Source organism: Lepus europaeus, chromosome 14 (assembly GCF_033115175.1).
Source record: "Lepus europaeus isolate LE1 chromosome 14, mLepTim1.pri, whole genome shotgun sequence".
NCBI classification, from domain to species: Eukaryota; Metazoa; Chordata; class Mammalia; order Lagomorpha; family Leporidae; genus Lepus; species Lepus europaeus.
In genome coordinates this window covers 24,105,349-24,127,772 of record NC_084840.1, presented here as the reverse complement: position 1 = coordinate 24,127,772, position 22,424 = coordinate 24,105,349, and the positions used below count along the sequence as shown (strand labels likewise).

At 57.7% G+C, this 22,424-nt stretch overlaps 1 protein-coding gene across 1 annotated transcript in view; it reads left to right on the top strand.

The window, feature by feature from the left end:
• The window catches only part of LAMB3 (laminin subunit beta 3), a 39,580-nt gene extending 17,699 nt beyond the window's left edge, over positions 1-21,881 (top strand). Inside the window, exons 6-23 of the mRNA XM_062211303.1 lie at positions 1,704-1,895; positions 3,133-3,196; positions 3,499-3,692; positions 5,487-5,607; positions 6,308-6,496; positions 8,526-8,681; positions 9,087-9,283; positions 9,548-9,659; positions 10,213-10,591; positions 12,002-12,162; positions 12,312-12,532; positions 12,760-12,957; positions 13,274-13,418; positions 17,066-17,273; positions 17,649-17,790; positions 18,185-18,361; positions 19,281-19,434; positions 21,411-21,881. Coding sequence (XP_062067287.1) covers positions 1,704-1,895; positions 3,133-3,196; positions 3,499-3,692; positions 5,487-5,607; positions 6,308-6,496; positions 8,526-8,681; positions 9,087-9,283; positions 9,548-9,659; positions 10,213-10,591; positions 12,002-12,162; positions 12,312-12,532; positions 12,760-12,957; positions 13,274-13,418; positions 17,066-17,273; positions 17,649-17,790; positions 18,185-18,361; positions 19,281-19,434; positions 21,411-21,547 — 3,147 coding nt within the window. The 3' untranslated portion in view covers positions 21,548-21,881. The remainder of the gene's footprint in view (positions 1-1,703; positions 1,896-3,132; positions 3,197-3,498; positions 3,693-5,486; positions 5,608-6,307; positions 6,497-8,525; positions 8,682-9,086; positions 9,284-9,547; positions 9,660-10,212; positions 10,592-12,001; positions 12,163-12,311; positions 12,533-12,759; positions 12,958-13,273; positions 13,419-17,065; positions 17,274-17,648; positions 17,791-18,184; positions 18,362-19,280; positions 19,435-21,410) is intronic.
• Positions 21,882-22,424: the final 543 nt, after the last annotated feature.

Sequence of the window (22,424 nt, the reverse complement as noted above, 5' to 3'; positions counted from 1 at the left end):
AAGGGTCTTCACTCATGAGCAGAGGTTCAGATTGTAATCAAGAATAGTGGGTTGAAGGGATTTTTTTTTTTTTTTAAGCAGAGGAGTGGAACAACCTTGTAATGTTTTAAAAAGAAGGCTATCTCTGTGTTGTGGCAGGCGTGACCATTACCAAGGTCAGAGTGGGTGTAGAAAAATCAGGTGGAACCTACTAGCATGTGGGGTAGGGGCTGTTACTGAAGGTGGGTAGAGTCAGGACCTGTTTTGGAGATTGGGTTTATGAACCTGTAGCTCAAGGCAGTGGTCCAGCCTGGCAGCCATCACCATCAAGATCGCATTTACAAAATTTTATTTGTTTATTTATTTACTGATTTATTTTCATTTTATTTGAAAGGGGTCGGGAGGAGAGAGAGATTCATCTTCCATATGTTGTTTCACTCCCCAAATGCCCACTACAGCTAGGGTTAGGCCAGGCCAAATCTAGAGGCCCAGAACTCCATCTGGATCTCCCATGTCAGTGGCAGGGACCCAAGTACTTGAGCCATCATCTGATGCCTCCCAGGTTGCACACTAGCAGGAAGCTGGCTCAGAAGTAGAGGAGCCAGGACTTGAACAAAATATTCCGATATGGGATGTGGGCATCCCAAGTGATGACTTAGTTGCTGTACCAAGTGCCTGCCCCCAGGATTGAAAGCCATCAGAAATGGATGAAATCACTGATGGAGTAGACAGAGACACAAGGGTTGGGTTAAGGAGCCTGCATTTTATTTTTCTATCAATGCAGATGCACTGAAGGGTCTTGTGGTCTCAGATCACCATTCAGGAAGATCTCTCTTGTGCAGTGGGGAGAGTGACTTGGGGGTTCAGATAGAGGCTGTCCAAGAGTTCCAGTCTGTGAGATTGGTGCGACAATGAAGATCCTGCGTGGGACGACCAATCCTATATTGGAGTACCTGGGTTCATGTCCTGGCTTTGCTCCTGGTTCGGACTTCCTACAGATGTACACTTTGGGGGGCAGCAGGTGATGGCTCAGGTACTTGGGTCCCTGTCAGCCACACGGGAGGCCCAGATTGAGTTCCTGGCTCCTGGTTTCAGCCTAGCCCAGCCCCAGATACTGTAGGTATTTGGGGGAGTGAACTGGGGATAGAATATTTCTTTTTGTCTCTCTTTGACATTCTAACAGAAATAAACACTGTGGTGTTTGTTTTTTTTGTTTTTTGTTTTCTTTTAAAGAGGGTGGGGTCCAAGCTGTGACAGTAAATCAAGGTGAACAAGACCATGGCCTAAAGTATGGCCATGGCAGTTTGAGAGAGAGAGAGAGAGAGAGAAGGGGAAGGGAGGGGAGAGGAGAGGAAAGGAAAGGAGGGCAGGGGAGGGGACAGAACCTGGGGCTAGCAGGGGCCAAAATGGTTGACTGGGAAGTGCAGAAGCAAGCGAATTTCCTGGCTGGCCCTAGTGGTAGCCTGAGCCTGCGGTCACTCCTTCTGAAATGAAGATCTCCTTTCTATTACTATCCACCGTTCCCCTGGGGAGAGTCCACTGTGGCCTGCAAGTTGCCAGGATGCTTGGACCTGGATGCTCTTGAGCCACGTGGTCCTGCTGGGACCCCTTTCCCCCTCCTTCCTTGGAGAATCCCTTTCTGTGACTGTGTGTCTGTGGGGCACAACACCAGTGCCCTCCCTCCCTTCAGTCACTCAGACTCCTCCCTGCCCGTGTCTCTGCAGGGACCCATGCCTGCGGGCCTGCTGATCGAGCGCTCCTCTGACTTTGGCAAGACCTGGCAGGTGTACCAGTACCTGGCTACCGACTGCACCTCCGCTTTCCCCCGGGTCCGCCAGGGCCAGCCTCAGAGCTGGCAGGATGTTCGGTGCCAGCCCCTGCCCCAGAGACCAAATGGGCACCTAAATGGGGGGAAGGTGAGTAGGGGGAGTGTGAAAAGTAGCGCATGGAGATTTCCCCAAGGTCCTACGGTGAGGGTTGAGAACATCCTTGGTTAGCTCTCCTTGCTGACTCAATGATGACGACCCAATGATGACTCCTCTGGTCTTTCTCAAAACATGTGCTGCCCCTGCTCCTTGCTGCTTGGGGGAAGCATTTCAGAGACATCTCGAGGCCACTTGGTTACCAACCTGCCCTCTTCCGTAATCTCCTCCACCACGGTCATTGGCATATTTCTGTAGTAGAGTGGGTTCTCCAAGGTCAAGAACTTTGGGATGGCTACTGAGAGGCAAATCAGCAAATGACACAAATTCCGTTTCACCTGGGTAGGCCCGAAGATGAAAATGACCTTTCCCAGTTTAATCCGTTCATCTTGCCCAGTCCTAGCCCTCGGGGAAAATTCAGGTATAACACGGAGCTCTGGGCCACCTGCACTGGAACCCTGAGCGAAAGATGAGAACCTGTCTCTGGAAACACCTGGAGTGTGTCCCCCCAGGGCCCCCCGCTTGAGTCGGGTTCCCTCATTGCTTTCTGAACCGCCTTCCCCCTCCCCGCCTCCTTCTCCTGGCTGAGACACAGGCGCACCCAGAGCTGCTCTCGTGGGGACCCGGAGCTCAGGGTGGTGCCTTCCCTGTGAGCGGTGCACCTCTTTCCTTTGGGCTTAACAGCTCTCTTTGGCCCTATCCTCATCCACATCTATGTCATCTGGGTGTTCCTGGTCCATGGAGGGCCGACATGCAAACTTTCCCTGTAACCCGCAGATGAAGTCTCAGACAGTGAGTGGTTTTTATTACAAAGACAAAGCAGAGTTGGAATTGGGGTTGTCCAGAGCGCTGCAGTCCCTGCCTCCTCGCATGCTTGGTTCCGGGGCCTTTTCATTCATCCTGGGTCACTGAAAAATGTGTCTCCACTCTCATGATGACTTCTCTTTCCTTCGTTTCTGACCCAGACAAATCAGGAAAGTCTTGGGTATCTAGATTCCAGCTGGAGAGGAGAGGTTGCAACCACACCCATGCACACATGCACACACACATACACACACACACGCATGCAGGCAGAGCCAGCGGTCATCTCGCTCCCCCAGCCTCCCCGCCATTGGCTCTTTCTCAGGATGTAGGCGGGAAGCACCTCAGAGTCTGACAGGATGGCTTCCTCTGAGCCTGGGGTACACTGGTTCCCTCTTCCTCACTTCTTCCCCACCCCCTCCCTCTCTAGGTCCATCTTAACCTGATGGATTTAGCGTCTGCGATTCCAGCAACTCAAAGTCAAAAAATCCAAGGTCAGTGTGGCGTGACTCCTCCTGTTGCTGTGGGACTCTAGGTGGGAACAAAACAAGTTAGGACCCAGGCCCAACCTGTAACTGCCCAGGGGACTTACTCCTCACCCTGCTTACCCCACAGAGGTAGTGTGTGTGGGTTGCTGTGGAAGGTTGAGGGCTGGGGAGGAAGGGCCTTGGTGCAGGAAAGAGGGGTCGTAGGACCAGGCTCTGCTTATCCACCCTGCCCTAGGGGCCTCTGTTTGCCACTAACTTTTTTATTTTCTCTCTCCCAACCCTCCCCACCTTGTCTTCCGCCCTATCAGAGCTAGGGGACATCACAAACTTGAGAATCAACTTCACCCAGCTGGCCCCCGTCCCCCAGAGGGGCTACCACCCCCCCAGCGCCTACTTCGCAGTCTCCCAGCTGCGGCTGCACGGGAGCTGCTTCTGTCACGGCCATGCTGACCGCTGCCTCCCCAGGCCTGGAGCCCCTGCTGGCCCTTCTACCACCGTGCAGGTGACAGCCTAGGGTGGGATGGGCAGGGCACGCCAGATGGAGGACTTCTTGGGGCTGCCGTACTGCAGGGAGGGCACAATTGGGTATGCAGTATTTCAGCAGCAATAGGAAAGAATCCAAGTAAGTCTCCTTTTTAAAGTCCAAATTCTGTAGTACTTCTGAGGCTTGCTTCACACTTTGGGATGGTTTTAATTTTCGGTTACATGTAAATATATGTGTGGGTATCAGGGGGAGCTCAAGAAGCCCTGGCTACATATTACCAGAATATGCAAACTATTATTCAAATATGCAAATATATTGTTATACCATATATTTTACTGAGAGCTACAAAAAACTAACATCAGATGCTCTGATGTTAGCTTTGGCTGTGACACTGCACATGGCTCTGATGCTCTCCCTTGGGCGTCACTGGTCAAGGGATCCTCATCCCACCGAGTGGTGAGATATGGGGCAGGACAAGCCAACCGTGCTTAGTACAGATGCCAAGTCCACCCCAGACCAGGACTCCTGTTCGGCAGGGGCGGGCTTTGATGAGTTCCGGTTGAATAAGCTGCTTGGGAGATTTCTCTGTGAAACCAAGCATGAGATCCAAGAGGAGAGCACAGGGACCCCAGGGCAGAGAAGCAGAGAGTCCTATCATCTCCCCTTCCAGGGCGTCACCGTGTTCTCATCAGGCGGGAGCGTGGTATCTGCTGGAAGTCACATCAAGTAGGCTGGGAGGGGGAAGCAGGTCCGAGGAGCATCAGTCCACTCTGTTCTTTCCAATTCTGGGCCAGCTCCTGCCCTGGGCTGCAGAGGAGGCCAGAGGGAGGCCAGCTCAGGGAATGTGAGATCTATGGGGGCTCGTAAGATGATGACAAGAGCCCAAAGCTGGCCCAAGAGGGATGTGGAGGAAGGAGAGAGCCTCAGCCTGGTGCTTTGCAGATCTGGCTGCACAGTGCATTACCACTTTTATAGGGTGCCGATGCTTGGACCTGGACCCCCGAGACTCACATTGAATTGGGCCTGGGTATTTTAAGAACTCCCTGAAGTACAGGATCTATGGAATTAGAGGGCCCCGGAGCCTTAGGAAGGAGGCACCATTTTGGCTGGAGCTCACTGGGCAAGCCTGTGCTAGTGAACACAGAGAGAAGGGAACTCCAAGCTGGAGGATACACATCCATAAAAGGCCGAAAGATGGGGAAAAGGAGGGTACGTGCTAGAAGTTTCGCTTGCTGTGCTATTGGCAAGACAAGAACAGAGTGAACATGGTGCACGTCCTCAAGTGCCATGCTGAGGGTGTTAGGCCTAATTTGGAAGGCAGTTAGCACACAATAGCTATTCTATTTTTTATGCTTCCATGAGTCCGGTAGCAGTTCGTCGTAAGCATCCCTTGCGCCAGACAACTGCAGTCATAGATTGCTGGAAGGTAGTTTCCCAGAGGGCTGCCAGCTGCTACAACCACGGTTCACCAAGGATGTGGGAGCACCTTCCAGGAGCTGCCTGGCCCTGGCCATCCTCCGGGCGTCCGAGTGCTCAGAATGAACTTGTGAAGCCCTCGCGGGGGTAACAGTGGGTGCACACCAGGACCTGTGGTCGTGCACACGCAGAAGCAAGGGTAGGCAGCTGGTCCTTGGGAGTGTCCCAGGAGCTGGGTGAAGTCTGGAGTGGTTAGGGCGAAGGTTCTGGTGAGGCTGATGCCTGGGCCCAGCCCCGAGTGGTGGGCGGCAGGGACAGAAGGGGAGGGGCACAAATCCATCCTGGGAGTCTGCCTCGGTGAATTGTTCCTGATGACAAAAGGTTGTCCTCTCTCAGGTCCACGACGTCTGCGTCTGCCAGCACAACACTGCCGGCCCCAACTGTGAGCGCTGCGCACCCTTCTACAACAACCGGCCGTGGAGACCCGCGGATGGCCAGGACGCCCATGTGTGCCAGCGTACGAGCCCAGGGTCCCTGTCCTCCCCTGCAGGGGCTGGGTCAGGAGCTAGCCCTGCTGGGCCTCAGGGACCTCACCTGGGACACAGAGAGCATCTGTTCTTTGTTATTTAAGTCTAAGCTGGTTTGCCCTGGACGCTCTCCTGGCTCTGTAGGGATGCAGGGAGGACACTTCCTCCCAGCCAGGCATGGAGACACCAAGGCTTGGTCCCTTTCACAGTGTCCTCAGAGCCTCTTCTTGTCCCTCCAGGTGCCTTACCCTGTTTAGGACATACCTGGTTCCCTACTGTCACTTTTCCTGCCTCAGATTGTCCCCTGGAGCCAAGGTCTCTGCCTGCAAAAATGAAGGAACCAGGGATTCCCAGCCTAGAGAGAGGCTGTGGGCCAGCAGGAGGTCTATGCGGTGGTGGGAGGGTTGGGCAGAGCCATTTGCAGGGCTCGCTGACCCAACCTGGCCACCAATCGTGGATTCCTCCCCACACTGGGAGCCAGGAGGCTTGTGCTGTCACTCTGCTCTGCCTCCTTACGGGTCGTGTAACCTTTAATAAGTTAGGCAGGCCTCCCTGGGCCTCAGTTTCCCCACCTCCCTGCCCTGAGCGTCCTGCAGAGCTGTTAGAGCTGCCTATGTGCTACTGTGGACTGAGCTCTGTGGATGGCGATGGCACCAGGCACTTGTCACCGTGGGCACTCTCCTTTTCCAGGGTGCGACTGCAACGGGCACTCAGAGACATGTCACTTCGACCCAGCTGTGTTTGCCGCCAGCCAGGGCACACGGGGAGGTGTGTGTGACAATTGTCGGGACCACACCGAGGGTCAGAACTGTGAGCGGTGCCAGCTGCACTATTTCCGGAACCGACGTCCAGGCGCACCCATCCAGGAGACCTGTATCCGTGAGTAGGGGACCTGGGGACCCAGGTGTCACTCACCCATTGGGCCTCGCCTGCTCTGGCCACAGCAGACCCCACGTCCCTGGGGATACAAAGCCCTCAGGGAGCATCAAGGCTTGGTGGCGGGTCAGGACTTGCACAAGTTGTTTTGATTTAGCTGTGCACTACAGGGCAAGTCGGTTAACCTCTCTGCACCGTTGATCAGTCAGTCAGTCAACAGTTAGTCCTTACTTTGAGCACAGAAGAGAGAAAAATCAAACATAGTACACACTTCCTGCCCTCAGAGAGCGCACGCTCTGCCTGGTAACAGAAAGAGCACGCCCACAAAAGCCAGGAGGAGGGCTCTTTGTATGAGACTCTCCAAGACGTTGATGGCAAATGTGGATTTTCAACAAAACTATGCATGGATTTCAAATGGTTTTTGCACCTAGGTAAACTTACCTTCTCATTCTATTTTTCCACAAACTTTTTGAAGTGTCTTTGAATATTGCCTCTACTGTGTTGGGGTGTGGTTTGCTACTTATTTTTCTATTTTCCTTAACACTAAGAGTATCTCTTATATCTTCTGATACTAGCACAATGCCTGGAAAATTATTGTTTTTTTAAAAATGTATGTGTAACTTATTGATTTGAGAGGCAGAGAGACAGAGGGAAAAAGCTCCAACCCACTGGTTCTCTCCCCAAATGTCCGATTGCTTAAAGCCAGGAGCCAGGACCTCAGTCCGGGCCTCACACATGAGTGGCAGGAACCCAATGACTTGAGTTGACACTGCTGCCTCCTAGGGTGTGAATTAGCAGGAACCTGGAGCTAGAAGCTGGAGCCAGGCACTGACCCCAGGTACTCTGAGATGGCACGTGGGTCTCCTCACTGGTGTCTTAACCACTAGGCTAAATGCCTGCCTCAGACTGGCCAGTTACTGCTGCTCAGAGACTCTCTGTCACGTAAACACGCACGTGAACCGAATGCCCAGAGGTGGCGTCACACTCCCGCAAGGGCAATGGAGTGCACAGAGGAGAGAGCAGACAAGACGGGAGCAGTGTGCCTGGTGGCCTAATCGGGAAACGCTTCCTGGTTAAGAGAGGCTTCTAGGCCGGCGCTGCGGCTCAATAGGCTAATCCTCCGCCTGCGGTGCCGGCACCCTGGGTTCTAGTCCCGGTCAGGGCGCCGGATTCTGTCCCTGTTGCCCCTCTTCCAGTCCAGCTCTCTGCTGTGGCCCGGGAAGGCAGTGGAGGATGTTCCAGGCCCTTGGGCCCTGCACCCCATGGGAGACCAGGAGGAAGCACCTGGCTCCTGGCTTTGGATCAGCACAGTGCGCTGGCCGCAGCGGCCATTGGAGGGTGAACCAACGGCAAAGGAAGACCTTTCTCTCTGTCTCTCTCTGTCACTGTCTACTCTGCCTGTCAGAGGGAGGGAGGGAGGGAGGGAGGGAGGGAGGGAGAGAGAGGGAGAGAGAGAGAGAGAGAGAGAGACTTCTATTGTGAAAGGGGTGAGAGGCCAGGGAGTGGGTTTGGGGAAGGCAGGGTCACTTCCTGTTGGTATTGCGTTGTGACGGAAGGACTGAGACAGACTTGACCTTGGCCTGTTCCTGGCACTTCTCTGTAGAGTGATCTTGAGTAAGTTCTTTAACATCCTAAGTCCCGGTTTCCTCGTCAGTAAGCTGAGACTAGCAATCCCCACCTTGCAGGGTTGTGTGAGGACTAATAAGGTAGCGAGTGACAGTGCCCAGCCCAGCCCTTGGCACAGAGCGTTTGCTCAGTAAGTAACAACAGCAAGCATACTCCTACAGTCCTGAACACTTGCCAAGGACTGTTCCACCTGCTGCTCTTACACTGCTCCCCAGGAGAAGCCTTTATTATTGTCCCATTTCACAGATGAAGAACACAGAGGCACAGCATGGCCAAGTACCCTAACCAGGTTAAGCTGTTAAGACTGAAAGCCCAGGACACAATCAGAATTTGAACCAGGCAGCCTGGCTCCTAGAATCTGCTCTGAGCTCTCTGCTTCTCTTTGTTCTCACCGCTTTGTTCTCAGCCTGCGAGTGTGACCCGGATGGGGCTGTGCCAGGGGCCCCCTGTGACCCAGCCACAGGGCAGTGTGTGTGCAAAGAGCACGTGCAGGGAGAGCGCTGTGACCTGTGCAAGCCAGGTTTCACCGGACTCACCCACACCAACCCGCAGGGCTGCCACCGTGAGTTGGGGACCTGGCCGGGCAGGGCATGGGGAGGGCGGAGACGCTGACTGACCTCTGGGCTCTACATCCCATTCTGCGTTAGGCAGGCGGTGGGGACGTGCCTGCGGTGGCCTGGTCTCCCTTCTATCTTCTGTGGCGCCAGGTGCTGTGCCCTGGCCTCCAGCAGGTGGCAGCACAGGCCGGGGTTGCAAGGTTGGGCTGAGTCAGCCCGAGGGAGGCAGGGCAGGCGGGTGGCCAAGCCGCCAGGTGGCTGGAGCGAGTGGGAAGGCGCAGCGGCCGTGAGTCAGCCGTGCTATCTGCAGGGAGTGGCCCTGCCCGGTGCTTTTCCAGTCTGGGCCCTTCCCTGGATGTGAGTCCCCTGGGTGTGGGTTTCTGTGAGCTCAGCAGCCCTCCGCCCCGCAGGCTGTGACTGTAGCATCCTGGGGTCCCGGCGGGACATGCCATGTGACGAGGAGAGTGGGCGCTGCCTGTGTCTGCCTAACGTGGTGGGCCCCAAGTGTGACCAGTGTGCTCCCAACCACTGGAAGCTGGCCAGCGGCCGGGGCTGCGAACCGTGTGCCTGTGACCTGCGCCATGCGCTCAGCCTGCAGTGCAACCAGGTGCGGGAGGGGGTCCCTACCTGCTGGGCCCCATGCCCCATTGGGGAGGCCACCAAATGCCCATCCCTGCTCCGTGTCTCTTGGCCTTCGCCAATGCCCTGTCTGCCACACCTCCTACGGGGCCACTCCAGGCCTTGGCTTGGGGGCTTGTTCCGGGGGGCACAGGGGCTTTGTGAGCCTGGATTCTGCACACACAGCTCCCAACAGCTGTGCAAGGCGGAGCCCCGGAAGGAAGGGCCCCTGACAGCTCTGTCTGCCACCCAGTTCACAGGGCAGTGCCCCTGCCGAGAAGGGTTCGACGGCCTGACGTGCAGCGCTGCAGCCATTCGCCAGTGTCCGGACCGGACGCACGGAGACGCGGCCACGGGATGCCGAGGTGCGTGGGTGTTCCGTCCGGGGTGGAGGGGCCTGGGACGGGCCCATGGGCGCGTGCAGGGCAGGAGGACACCCCGTGCTGACGTGCACCATGGGACCTGGGCAGCTCCCAGAGTGGACCCCACACCATGTCTACAAGACGCCTGCCCTGCCCTTCACTTCCCAGAGAAAGGGCGTTTTCCGGAAACAGTGGCAGAGAGGGTAAAGCGAGTGCCTGGAGGGGAGCTCCATTTGCCAGGGTTCGGTGTGACCGTGGCCACAACAGCCCATACCCACTGTCGGCCTCAGCCCCGCCCCTGCCTCACTGGTCCTGGAGAGGAGGCAGGTGGGGCTCAGCCCCTGTGCCAGAGTCACCTTGTCCATAAAAATGGGAAAGTGAGAGCTGACCTGAGCCTGCAGTCCAGGGCCATGGGAGGTGCTGGGTGCTTGCTCGGATGCTGGCTGGAACAGAACCTTATTCTGGGCTATGCACAAGGACCCTCAAGTCACACCTCATCTTCAGGGCCCCTGTGTCTTCTCATCTCCTCCCTGACTCTCGTCTCCCCTGGCCCTAGCCTGTGACTGTGACTTCCGGGGGACCGAGGGCCCAGGCTGTGACAAAGTCTCTGGCCGGTGCCTCTGCCGCCCTGGCTTGACTGGGCAGCGCTGTGACCAGTGCCAGCGAGGCTACTGCGACCGCCACCCGGTGTGTGTGGCCTGCCACCCTTGCTTCCACACCTACGACGCGGACCTCCAGGAGCAGGCCCTGCGCCTGGGCAGACTCCGCAACACCACCGCCAGCCTGGGGTCAAGGCCGGGCCTGGAGGACCATGGCCTGGCCTCCCAGATTCTGGACGCCAAGAGCAGGATTGAACAGATCCAAGGGATTCTCGACAAGTCCTTGGTCTCACAGCAAGACGTGGCCCAGGTGGCCGACGGCATCCTCTCCATCAGGTACCCCCTCCCCTCCCACAAGAAAGCATCAATGCCGTATGGGTTCACACTAGGGGTAACTGGCCTGGCCTGGGTTTGGCGCAGCCCATTGCGGTTTACAAGACACTTCCGGTGTGTGCCGTCTCTTCCAACTGTCTCACGGCCCTCGAGGCTGGTGTGGCGGGCCGTGTTACTTCCGTTGTGCACAGGAGGAAACAGGCACAGAGGTGGTGTCCATGTTCCGGGCCCAGCCAGCTCTCAGTCACCTCGGTAGCCGGCATGGAGGGGTGGGCGCTATAAATAGCTGCTACCTTGCTTTCAGGCCCTCCCACCAGCACAGAATCTTACTGAGCTTTGGTTCTGGAAGCTTCTCAGATTCACTTGCATTTCCTGAGCTCTGGCTTTCCGATGGTGCAGGGGGCCGTCCAGTTGTGCGATGGGCAGCAGGCAGAGGGCCAGCCGAGAGGAGTGGAGATGGAGACTCTGGGACCCCTGGAGGCGCTGGGGGTGCTGGCACAGGCACCAGAGCAAGTGTTGGCACGTTCACTCACTCATTCATTCATTCATTCATTCGCTGCACCTGTTTTTAAAGGATCTTGTAATGAGCCAGCATTGTAGAAGGTGTCAGAGATGTTAACAAGGATCTGATATGACCTCCGCCTGGGAGACGCTGAGGTGTAATCAGCGTCCAGTAATGTGACATGTGTCATAGGAGAAACAGAACTCCAGCAGAGGGGTAATCAAGGCCGGCTTCACAGCGGAGGTGCTGGCTGACCTTAGTCCCGTGGTTGGCAAGTCCATCCTCCGGCGTTCAGTTCACTGGAAATGTAGGCATGGAGGGGTGATCCATGCAGGGGCATCCCAGCTGAGCACAGCTGGAGAGGGCAGGGGTGAGGCTGTGGGAGGAGACCTGTGACTGGTGAGCTGCCCAGGGCTCGGGGAGAGGTCAACCAGGCCTGGGGGTAGACCCTGAGCATCCCTCAGGTGGGCGTGACAGGGGGCAGCGTTGGTGGGGTCTGGAGCTCAGTGGGGAGGTGTGGCCTGCAGGAGGGAGACTGGGAGCCAAGGTTGTGCAGGAGCGGCTGCAATCAGCCTGTAGAGAATAGAGGAGGAAGAGGGAGGCAGGCGACTGCTCCTCTTAGAGACCAGGAGCGGGAGGGAGCGGTGGGAGGAGGTGGAATAGGGGCACTGCGGGGTCCTGGAGGTCAGTGTGGGGCGATTGTGGGTTTACTGTCAGGGGGTGGAGGAGGTCATGCGGGACCCTCAACCTCTGGCCAGCTGCACCCCCGCGGGTCTGTGGATTCTCTGTCCCATTGCCTCTGCCCCAGGCCTCTGGTTTTCCTGGCTCTGTAACAGTTTCTGCAAAGCGCCTGCTGGTTCTGGGGAGACAAAGCCTCCCCGGCCATGGCAGTGAAAGTTCCCCTCCCGCAGGCAGACTCTGCAGGGCCTCCAGCTGGATCTGCCCCTGGCGGAGGAGGTGCTGGCCCTGCCCGGAGACCTGGAGCGTCTAGACAGGAGCTTCCAGCACCTCCTCGTCCTGTATCAGGGCAGGAGGGAGCAGTTTGAAAAGCTAAGCAGCGCGGATCCTTCAGGTAAGGCAAGGGGGATTCGGACAGCACTGTGCCTGGGGGAGCCATGGGCCATGGGATCCTCCTCCCCCTCTCCGCTCCTCCACCAGCGGCAGGCCTCCACGTGCAGGTGCAGGGCCAGCCCTACCCCCCTAACTCCCCTCCTCCCACAGGAGCCTTCCGGATGCTGACCGAAGCCTATGAGCGCTCAGCCCAGGCCACTCAGCAGGTGTCTGACAGCACCCGCTTGTTGAGCCAACTCAGAGAGAACCGGAGAGAGGCCGAGGGGCTGGAGTGGCAGGCGGGGACTGGAGGGGGTGCCAGCAGCCCCCAGCTCGCGGCCCTGCGCCTTGAGATGGCTGCCTTGCCTGACCTGACGCCCACCATCAACAAGGTGACTCGACATGGGAGCCTCTGTCCCTTTCGGTTCCCATCAGGGCAAAGTCGCCCCAGTGAGAACCCACCCCACTCCTCACCCATCCTGACCCTTGCACCCCTCACCATGTACTCAGTGGTTGCCAAGGAAACAAGATGTTGGTGCCTTGTTGCCATGGAGATGTCTGGTCTTGTGTTTCCCGCGTGTTTGTTGAGGAGCCTCTTGATGCCCCCATCTCTCCACAGCTCTGTGGTGGCACCAGGCGGACGGCCTGCACCCCCGGAGCGTGCCCCGGCGATCTGTGCCCCCGCGACAATGGCACCACCTGTGGCTCTCACTGCAGAGGTGCCCTCCCCAAGGTGGGCGAGGCCTTGCGGACGGCTGGGCAGGTGGCTGAACAGCTGCGCAGCTTCAATGCCCAGCTCCAGCAGACCAGGCAGATGGTAGGTGAGGTAGAGGCCAGGCAGGCGTGGCTAGGGGGAGGACAGAGGACAGAGCCCTGGGAGGTTGAGAGTTCCCCATTCACAGCCACGGGGCTGGAGCCCAGAGATGTGGGGCTTACCCTAGACCCCACAGCACGTGCGAGAGAGAGCCTAGAGCCAATGTTTTGGGCTTTTTAGAAACCCAACATCCACATAATGTCTTCTGGGCCACCCCAGGCTGGTTATAAGTGTTCCTGGGTCTTGGGGTGGACAATGAGCTGCAGATACTTCAGGGGCTGCTTCTGCCCCTGCTGACCTGGACCACATCTGTGAACAGATCAGGGCAGTGGAGGAAGCCACCTCGCAGGTGCAGTCAGATGTGCAGCGCCTGGAGACCCAGGTGAGCACCAGCCGCTCCCAGATGGAGGAAGACCTCAGACGTACCCGACTCCTGATCCAGCAGGTCCGGGACTTCCTCGCAGGTGAGCCTGGGCCCTCCCCACTTTGCTGCTCTGGCTCCGCCTGCCCCTCAATCCCACATCCAGGTCATCAGCCACCTGCCTCCTTTCCTCATCTCTGCACCTGCCACCACCCTGGCCCAGGTCCCATCACCGGTCAGGAGCATGGCCTTGGCCTTCTCTGGCTCCCCCCACTGTCTCTTCCTCTCCCTTATGATCCATCCCCATCCTTCAAAAGTCTGTGAGTCAGATCACGTCCCACTCTTGCCTAAGTCCTCCAGTGGCTTCCCCTTGTTCTTGGATCAGCTCCCAATCTATCGTGGCCGGCAGAGTCTGGCCTCTGTCTCCTGGCTGTGACCTTGTACTCCTGTCCTCGCTGGCCGTCTTTGGAAATGTGAGCCCCTTGCCTGCTTCCAGGACATTCCTTGCTCTTTCTCTGCCTGGGATGCTCTTTCGAGGGCTGATGCTTCTTGTGCCCCGGGCCTCAACTTGAATATCAGCTCCAGGAGGCCTTTCTTGACCACCCGTGTGTGCGGTGGGCTCTTTCCCCTAGTTCTCCTCCAGTGTCTTCCTTACTCTGCTTAGACTCTCTGAATCGACTCGGTTTCTCTGTAAGTGCAAATATACTGTTTGTTCTCCCGCTAGACAGTAAAGGCCAAGAGGGCTGGGCTGGTGTCTGTCTGACTTGCAGCTGTCTCACCAGCACCTAGCATAGGGCCAGGCCCAGAAAGGCATCTGACAGTGGTGGATGGAGTAAATGAACCAGACCCGTCCTTGCTGCCCTGGGGAGTGAGACAGGGCCGTGCACTGGCAAGATCCCCGCACGGGACTCCGGGGCCTGCTGTGACTTCAGCCAGGCTGCCTTCCCCTTTGCCTCATCTCCCACTTGCAAATGGAGATGCTAGTATTTCACAACTTTATTTGGAGGCTCAAATAACTGATGTGAACTATGGTTTGAAAAATTAAAGGTGCCTCCGGAATATGCGTTGATATTATTAGCTTCCTGGTCCCTGCCAGGGAATTTGCTTGGCTGGGAGCCCAGCTAATATGAGCTCAGGCTTGGTGTCATGGCAGGAGCTCTTCTTGCTCCTGTTGCAGTGTCTTTGCCCCAAGCAGGGCAAAGCTCCCTCCTGAGTGCAGATGGCAGGCTGGGGAGAGGCACAAGGACCCATGGAGGTCTCATGACTTGCTTAAGGCCATGAGACCCATGCTAGGGGAGACTATTGCTGAGGACACAGGGACGTGGCCAGGGTTTGGGACTCAGACTCAAAGATGCGGGCATGGTGTTCCTGAGTCAAGTCCAGTGAGGCTGAATGGGCCCTCATCCTGCCTTAACCTTGGCTGAGGCCCTGGCCTCGGGGGCGGGGGGGGGGGGGGAGGTGGAGTTGCTATGAGGCCACTCCCTCTGGGTGCGGCCAGCCCCCTTCTGTCCTCTCAGTTGTGTTGTGTGTCTGGTCAAGTCCTGAGATGGGTTCAAGGGCAGAGAGAAGAAGGAGCAGGGTCTGAGGGAGGCCCGGCCCCGGGGGGTGGGGGGGCAGGACATTCGCACAGCTGCCGCGGCAGTGGGCTGTGGTCTCTGGAGTCCTGGTGCAGGGGGCGCTGGGTGCTGGCTGCTGCTGGGCACAGCTTGGGGGCAAGAGTAACCCAGCTCTGGAGGAGACCCTGTCCTCCCCAGGGGTTCAAGTGGAGCTGACACGACGGAGAATTGAGGTTTGTGAAGTTCTTACCAAGTTCCAGGCTTGCCTCTGAGTGCTCACATGTGTTACGTTTTTGAATCCTGATTGCACGAGCCAAGTGCTGCTGTTAATTCCACTTCCGTTGTAAGGAATCTAAGCACAGAGAGCTTAAGCAGCCTGCCTAAGAGCACCAGCTTGGAGGTGGTATGGGCAGGACTCGAGTCCAGTGGGTTCCCTTAGTTGTCCACACTCCCCCTTCGTGCCCTCTGGTGTGGACCCGCACACACACATCCTCTGGGCTCCTCATCCTTGCGAGTCTTGTCCTCTCTCTGGGTGGTCTCTCCTGATCATCCTGCTCATCCTCTAACCATCCTTTCAGGCTTCCGGGCCTCCAGGAAGCCCCCCGGGCCTGTCTGTCTGGGGTGGTTGCTGTGCCGGTGGCCACCTTAGCAGCTCTCTTGGGGTTAAGCTTCCTGCTGATGAACCTGTGTCTCCCTCCCTCTCTCCATCTCATGCTCTGGGGGCAGGAACCAAGTCTCGCTGGCTTTGCAGCCTCCACTGCTCCCATGCCGGGGTCCAGAGCAGTAACCTCCCGCAGAGCCCACCCTGGGACGCAGAAGGCCACGAAGCTGGCGTCAGGCAGCCCCGGCCTGGGCGGCTGAAGGTGCAGAATCCAGGAAGGCCAGAGCTGGAAGGAATGTGCTCATTGAATGGGGCGGGGGCTCTCTGGAGGAGGAGCCGCTATGCCCGTTTAGAGAGTGGGACTCTAGGTCACGTGAGAGGTTTGGCGGGCGGGGCAGAAGGGGTGTCCTTGTAGAAGCCTGCAGGTGGGAAAAGCTGCGTGGTTCAACTTAGCCTGGCTGCCCCAGGAACAAGCCCAGCTTCCGCCTTCCAGGTGGTGTGGGGAGGGCTGGAGCTGGGACCTGTGCAGCCAGCTGCTGAGGAGTAGGGCTGGCCCTGGGGCGGCAGGGGGGCTAAGGCCCCGGGAGAAACCCTCCGGGTGGAAGCCCCCTCTCCCCCCCCCCTTCAATACTGGTGAAATTGGCAAACCAGGGAAACCTGTAAAAACTACCTACCGGGAGAGGTGGGGAGGAGCTGTCGTGTCTGTAATTTGGACCTTACTGGCCGACACAGCGTTGGTTTCTGAAAACTTTCGCTGATTGATCATTTCACGTTCACACCTTCGGGATGGGGTCGTTATTCCCATTTTCCAGAGCAGGGAACTGAACTCGAAGATTTGCCTCAGGTTGCTTGGGAGGTAAAGGGGAGCCTGGAAACCGAAGCCCTCTCCATCATTCACTCACCTTGCAAACACCGAGGGCCTCCAGGTTCCAGGCACTGTGATAGAGTCTGGGGGGACAGTTGAGCACCAAGTCCAGTGCCAGCCCTCCTGGAGCTTGCGTAGGGAAGGAGACGTGTGTTCAGACAAGAGGGCTCTGTGCTGGGCAGGCAGGTGGTGCTAGGTGCCGGGGAGCTAGGTCAGGTGGGGCGGGGGATGAAAGGGGCCCACCTCCGGTGGGGGCTGCAGTTGGAGGGCCTCTCCGAGAAGGTGACATTTGGGCAAAGACTTCCTGATCCTCCTCCGCCTTTGCAAGGATGCACACTTGGGCCTGGAGAGGGGAGCAGGAAGGGGTCTCACTGCCAGGGAAGCTGCTCTAGCTCCCAGCCGCCCTCCCCAGTTGCGAGCTGATGATGTGTGTGCTGCAGGCATTGTTCGGTACCAGCTGTCTGGCACAGCTCCTCCTCCGGCTTCCTGTGGCGGCAGCAGTTAGTTGACACAGCTGTGCCGTCCCCTCCTCCCTGCGTCAGGGAGCATGGGACAGTTATCCCCCATCACACCCCTGGGAAGCTCAGGACAGCAGGTGGGTGCTGGGGCAGGGGTTCAGCAACTGAGGGCCCCAGCGGCACCTCCCCCTGTTTGGGACGGACCCGCAGAGGCCCTGGGTCTTTGGGTAGGTGGGTGGGCTTCCCCATTCTCATGAACAGCTCTTGCAGACCCCGACACAGATGCGGCCAGCATCCAGGAGGTCAGCGAGGCCGTGCTGGGCCTGTGGCTGCCTACAGACTCAGCCACTGTGCTGCAGAAGATGCGCGAGATCCAGGCCATCGCGGCCCGGCTCCCCAACGTGGACCTGGTGTTGTCCCAGACCAAGCAGGATATCGCACGGGCCCGCAGGCTCCAGGCTGAGGCGGAGCAGGCCAGGTGTGGCCCTGGGCCCTGGCTTTCTGCCTACCTGGGGTTTGGGCTGGCATTTGGTTCCCTAACTCCGTGCAGAGGGCTGGGAGACAGGCAGGGGTGGGGCGGGTTGAGTGACACGCAGAGTCCCGTTTAAATCCATCCATACCCTGTCTTCCACTCGGAACTGTGCCAAGGAGAGCCCCGGCACAGTGCTCACACACACTCACCTGGCTGTCTGGTGGGTCCCGGCAGGTAAAGGTGATGCAGCTGGTACTCCCCTCGCATTATTGCTCCCCTGGCTCTTTGTCTCACACTGGTTGCAGGGGTTGAACCCCACGTTTATTCCTTCACTGTCCCCTCATTGTTTGTGTCCTTGCCCTCTGCCTCCCCCCACCCCAGGAGCCAAGCCCACGCCGTGGAGGGGCAGGTGGAGGACGTGGTTGGGCACCTGCGGCAGGGCATGGCGGGGCTGCAGGAAGCACAGGTCACCATGCAAGGCACCAGTCGCTCGCTCCGGCTCATCCAGGAGAGGGTTGCCGAGGTGAGGCCTGGAGCTCCCCCCAGCCTCTGTTGGGGGTGCACAGACAGACTCAGGCACAAGGCACTGAAAGATGCCAGAAAGTGTCCTGGGTGGGAACAAACTGGAGGTCTGGGGGAGGATGGCTGTGCACCGCGGGCCTGGCCTTGAGCTTCGGGTTTTCTGGCCTCGTGGCTGGGGTGCAGAAGGCAGGGGTGGACTCTGAGCTGCAGCAGGTGGGGGTCAGCTGAGCTGGGGAACGAGGAGGCCGGGATGTCAATGGACAGGAAGGGGTTTGAGAGGGGACAGATGTGATGTCCTGGCCGGAGGGAATTTTTGCCATCTGATGAGTTGGAGGAAAAATGGGGCTGCTACCTGTGAGACCTGCCATCTACCCCATTCTGCTCTCCTTCCCCAGGTTCGGCAGGTCTTGGGACCGGCAGAAAAGCTGGTGACGGGCATGACGGGGCAGCTGGGTGACTTCCAGGCCCGGATACAGGAGCTCCGGCGGCAGGCCCGGCAGCAGCGGGCTCAGGCAGCACGGGCCCAGAAGCTTGCGGAGGGCACCAGCCAGCAGGCGCTGAGTGCCCAAGAGGTACAGAGAAGGCAGAGTTAGCCCGGTGACGCACAGCCAGTGAGGCGGGTCTGAGCAAGAGGGGACTTGGCCTTTGATAAGACCCTGCATGGACTCAAGCACTTAGAGTAACAGAACAGTGGGGCCTGGGCCAGCACTGTGGCGCAGCAGGTTAATGCCCTGGCCTGAAGCGCTGGCATCACATTTGGGCACCGGTTCTAATCCCGGCTGCTCCTCTTCCAATCCAGCTCTTTGCTATGGCCTAGGAAAGCAGTAGAAGATAGCCCAAGTCCTTGGGCCCCTGCGTGGGAGACCCGGAAGAACAGTAGGGCCTGGCCAGGTATCTGAACCTTTGATGCAGCTGGCTCTGGGACATGGGCAGTAATCTAGTCCAGTCCCTCTTTGTACAGGTGAGGTAGTGACACGTCCACAAGCCCGAAGCTTACCTACCAAGCAGGCTTCTTGACACCCAACCCAGAGTTTGCCTTCTGGGTCCCAGGCTGCACAGACACTCTTGGCTTAGCCTGGCTGGGCTCCATCCCCACCAGAATGAGATCAGAGAAGACCAAAGAGTCATTGTCAGTGTCTCAGGTGCACCACCTGCTCCCCGCAGGGCCAGGAGCATTGGCGCCTGCAATCCTGATAGTGACTGAATTGCCAAGTGTACCATTAACTGTCGGTTATGGGCCTGGCATTGTGCTAGACATGAGGTGGGAGTGACAGGAGCTGCAGACAGAGCGGGGGAAGCGTACCAGTTTAGGGTATAGCTTGTGGCTGGGCTTTTTTTTTTTTTTTTTTTTAATAGGCAAAACAAACTCACTGGGGAATAACAGGAGGCAACTTACCAGTCTGTGTGGAGTGGGTGTTATCGAGTACTTATAGGCCTTTAGGACTTTGGGTGATGATGATGGTGACACGGAGACCATTCTGTCTCTTTCAGGGGTTCGAGAGAGTCAGGCAGAAATACGCTGAGTTGAAGGACCGGCTGGGCCAGGCTTCCTTGCTGGGCGAGCAGGGCAACCGGATCCTGAGCATCAAGACAGAGGCAGAGGAGCTGTTTGGGGAGACCATGGAGATGATGGACAAGATGCGAGGTGAGGGCATAGTCTGGGGTGTGCACTGCTGGGCATCCCTGGAGCTTAGTGCCCACCTGGGCTTCCGAGGCCCCCTGTTGAGGGAGCCTGTGGTGCTACGGGAGTGAGATCAACGGGATTTCCTGAGCACCCAGGACTCGGGAAGGGGCACTGGGGATGCAGAGATGTTCACAAGACTTGGTCTGCCCTTGGGGAGCCTGCAGTCCAGCAAGGCCCTTATGCCCCCCTGCAGTGAGGGGAGTCTTTGGAGGGGTCCTGAGTTCCCATAGAAAAATGAAGCAAGGATTCACAGGGAGTGGAGTCCAGCCCTGTGATGTGGTGAGCAGGGCACGGGGCTGGGTACCACAGTCAGAGTTTCTCTGAATTTCAGCCAAAGTGGTTGGAGAAAACCTCTTTGGGCCTCCAGAGGCGGCCAGGTGTCTAGGTTGATGACGAACAGATGTGAAGCTGAGGCCACCCACACCTGGTGGGCTGGGCCAGAGGGGTGGACTGCAGGAAGGAGTCAGTGGCTGGGTTGGCGTTGCCCATTAATGGGTGGAGAGAAGAAACTTGCTTATCAGGTTTGTGAACGACAGACGGTTAGTGTATTGGCTGACAGAAGCACTCTGCTAAGTCTGGAAGGATGGACTGAAGCTAACAGGGTGAAGTTAGAGACGGAGCAAAGCTAACCTCCCACTCTGGCCCTGTTTGAGACTGGCTATACCTCAAGTACAGCTCACCGAAAACACTAACTGGGAAGTGACAAGCAAATACCAGCTGTTAGTCCCCTGAAAAAGGCCCAGGAGTTTTGAGAAACTGTAAGCGTGTTTGGAGTCAGCAGTGTCTTGTCACTGCCACAAGAGCTAATGCACACAGGGTAGCTAAAATAAGGGGTTCCGTTAAAACTCGGGCCACTGCTGTGGCTCACATCCACCAACTGGGACAAGCCCGGGTTGTAGGCAGGGAGCAAGTGCTTGCCTGCCCACAGGGTTACCTTCTGAGGCAGGACACTGGGGAGGAGGCTCTGTGTTTGGGGCCTGGGAACAGAACAGCAGCTGTTTCACAACCCCTGTGGACCTGAGTGTTTTATCAGCCCGTGGGTCCGCGTGGCTGCCCACTGGCTGAATGGCAGCTTAGTAATAACAGCGCTACAGAATCATCCCAGGGGGGTGGTGTTCCTATGGTGGCTACTACATCTTCAGAAGGGAAAGTGACCATGCTGTACCATCATGGGGAGGGCACTGGGAGAGAAGGGGGGAGACCCAGGAATTATGTCAGACGAGGACTAGATGGAAGAGTAGAGGTGCCCAACCTGGAGGAAAGAAAACCTCAGAAAGCTGCCAGATTGCCATGTGGGAACAGAGCAGGTGTGTTCCGGAGCTCCCCGGGCCATTGGCCTAGGTCAACGGGGTAGACACGAGATATAGTCAGATCTTGGCTTCTCGGGAAGACTTTTATTAACCACGATGCCTGAAGTGAACGTGTGCTCTGTCCCTATTCCTGGAAGTGTTCACACCCAGGCCGGACGCCAGCTCTTGTGAATGTGGGAGAGGGAATCCTGTCTAGAGGGCCGGGGCAGGCTGGACGGGGTCACCCGGAGGTGGTGTACAGATGGGCCGGAGGGGAACACCGGACCAGTCTGCAGTGGCATTTGGGGCAGGGAAGGTGGGGAGGAGTTTGGGTCCCCTGACCAGCAGCTGTCTTGCCAAGGAGCTCACTTGGTGGGCATGGGTGGGGTCGTAGCTGTCCGGCTCTCACAGCAGTGGGTTGCTAAACCTGGTGTCTGTGGCTGGGACCATTGAAAGAGCCAAAGCAGGGGAGAGGGGCAGGGCAGGCGGCACCTGGGAGAGGGGCCTCTTGGGTCTGCTGCCTGCTGGGTTTCCCGAAGACTGGGGTAGGAGCAAGAGAGGCAGCCTCGGGCAGGGAAAGAGAAGGCAGGGCCGGGGCAGTCTTTGGGTGTCTCCCCGCCGACCCCCCTCCTCTGCGGTTCCATTCAGACATGGAGTCGGAGCTGCTGCAGGGAAGCCAGGCCATCCTGCTGCGCTCTGCGGACCTGACCGGGCTGGAGAAGCGCGTGGAGCAGATCCGTGACCACATCAACGAGCGCGTGCTCTACTACGCCACCTGCAAGTGATGCCCAGGGCTCCTGGGGAGCGGATCGGGCTGGAATGCTGTCTGGCTCCCGGAGAGTCATGCAGCCCGGAGCAGAGCCCCGACCACCCCTGGCGTGCAGCTGTTGGGTGACCGTAGGCTGCAGCCGAGCCCCAGCTGGTGGGACACCTGCCTTTGAGGGACAGGGGCAGCAGAAGTGGGCTTGCCACTGTGACCGGGAGCTCACAGGTCCAGGGGGCTGGGCGGGGCAGTATCTCTACCCTTTGTCCTCTGATGTGGCCGAATGCTGGACCAACACAAAAACATAACAAAAAATCATGTGCAAGTGAAAAGCCCAATAAAAATCTCTGGACAGGAGTCTGAGGCTCGGAGAGGGGAAATGGCTGTCTCTTTGTTCTGTGTGCCTCTGCCACTCATGTCTGCCTCCTGACTGAGTTCCTGGACGCTCCTTAGCTCAAGCCCATTGGTCACCCTACTCTGCTCCGTCCGGCTGGCTCGGAGCCAGACTGAGGGAGGCTGGGCCCTGCCACCCCAGGACTTGCAGGATCCGTCCTCAGATCTCAAGCACGATTCTCACCTTTGAACAGCGATCCAACTTCTGATTGACAGAGTAGGAAACAGAAACCCAGGGAGGGGAGGGGAGCTGACACAGTCAGTCACACAGCCCGCAGAGGCTGGACTAAAGCTAAGCCTCTCTTTGGCTCTGTCTCACCCTCAAAGAGAAGTTGTACGTGTGTGTGTGTGTGTGGTGGCGGAGGGAAAGGAGCAGCTTGGACATTTGTGTGTTAACCACTTCCTGGGTGTTCTATGTTAACTTTATCATGGCGAATCGGTCTGTGTGTTGACCACCGTGCTGGGCACGTAGTCTACACGACCTCCTGATGTCCACAGTGCTGTTT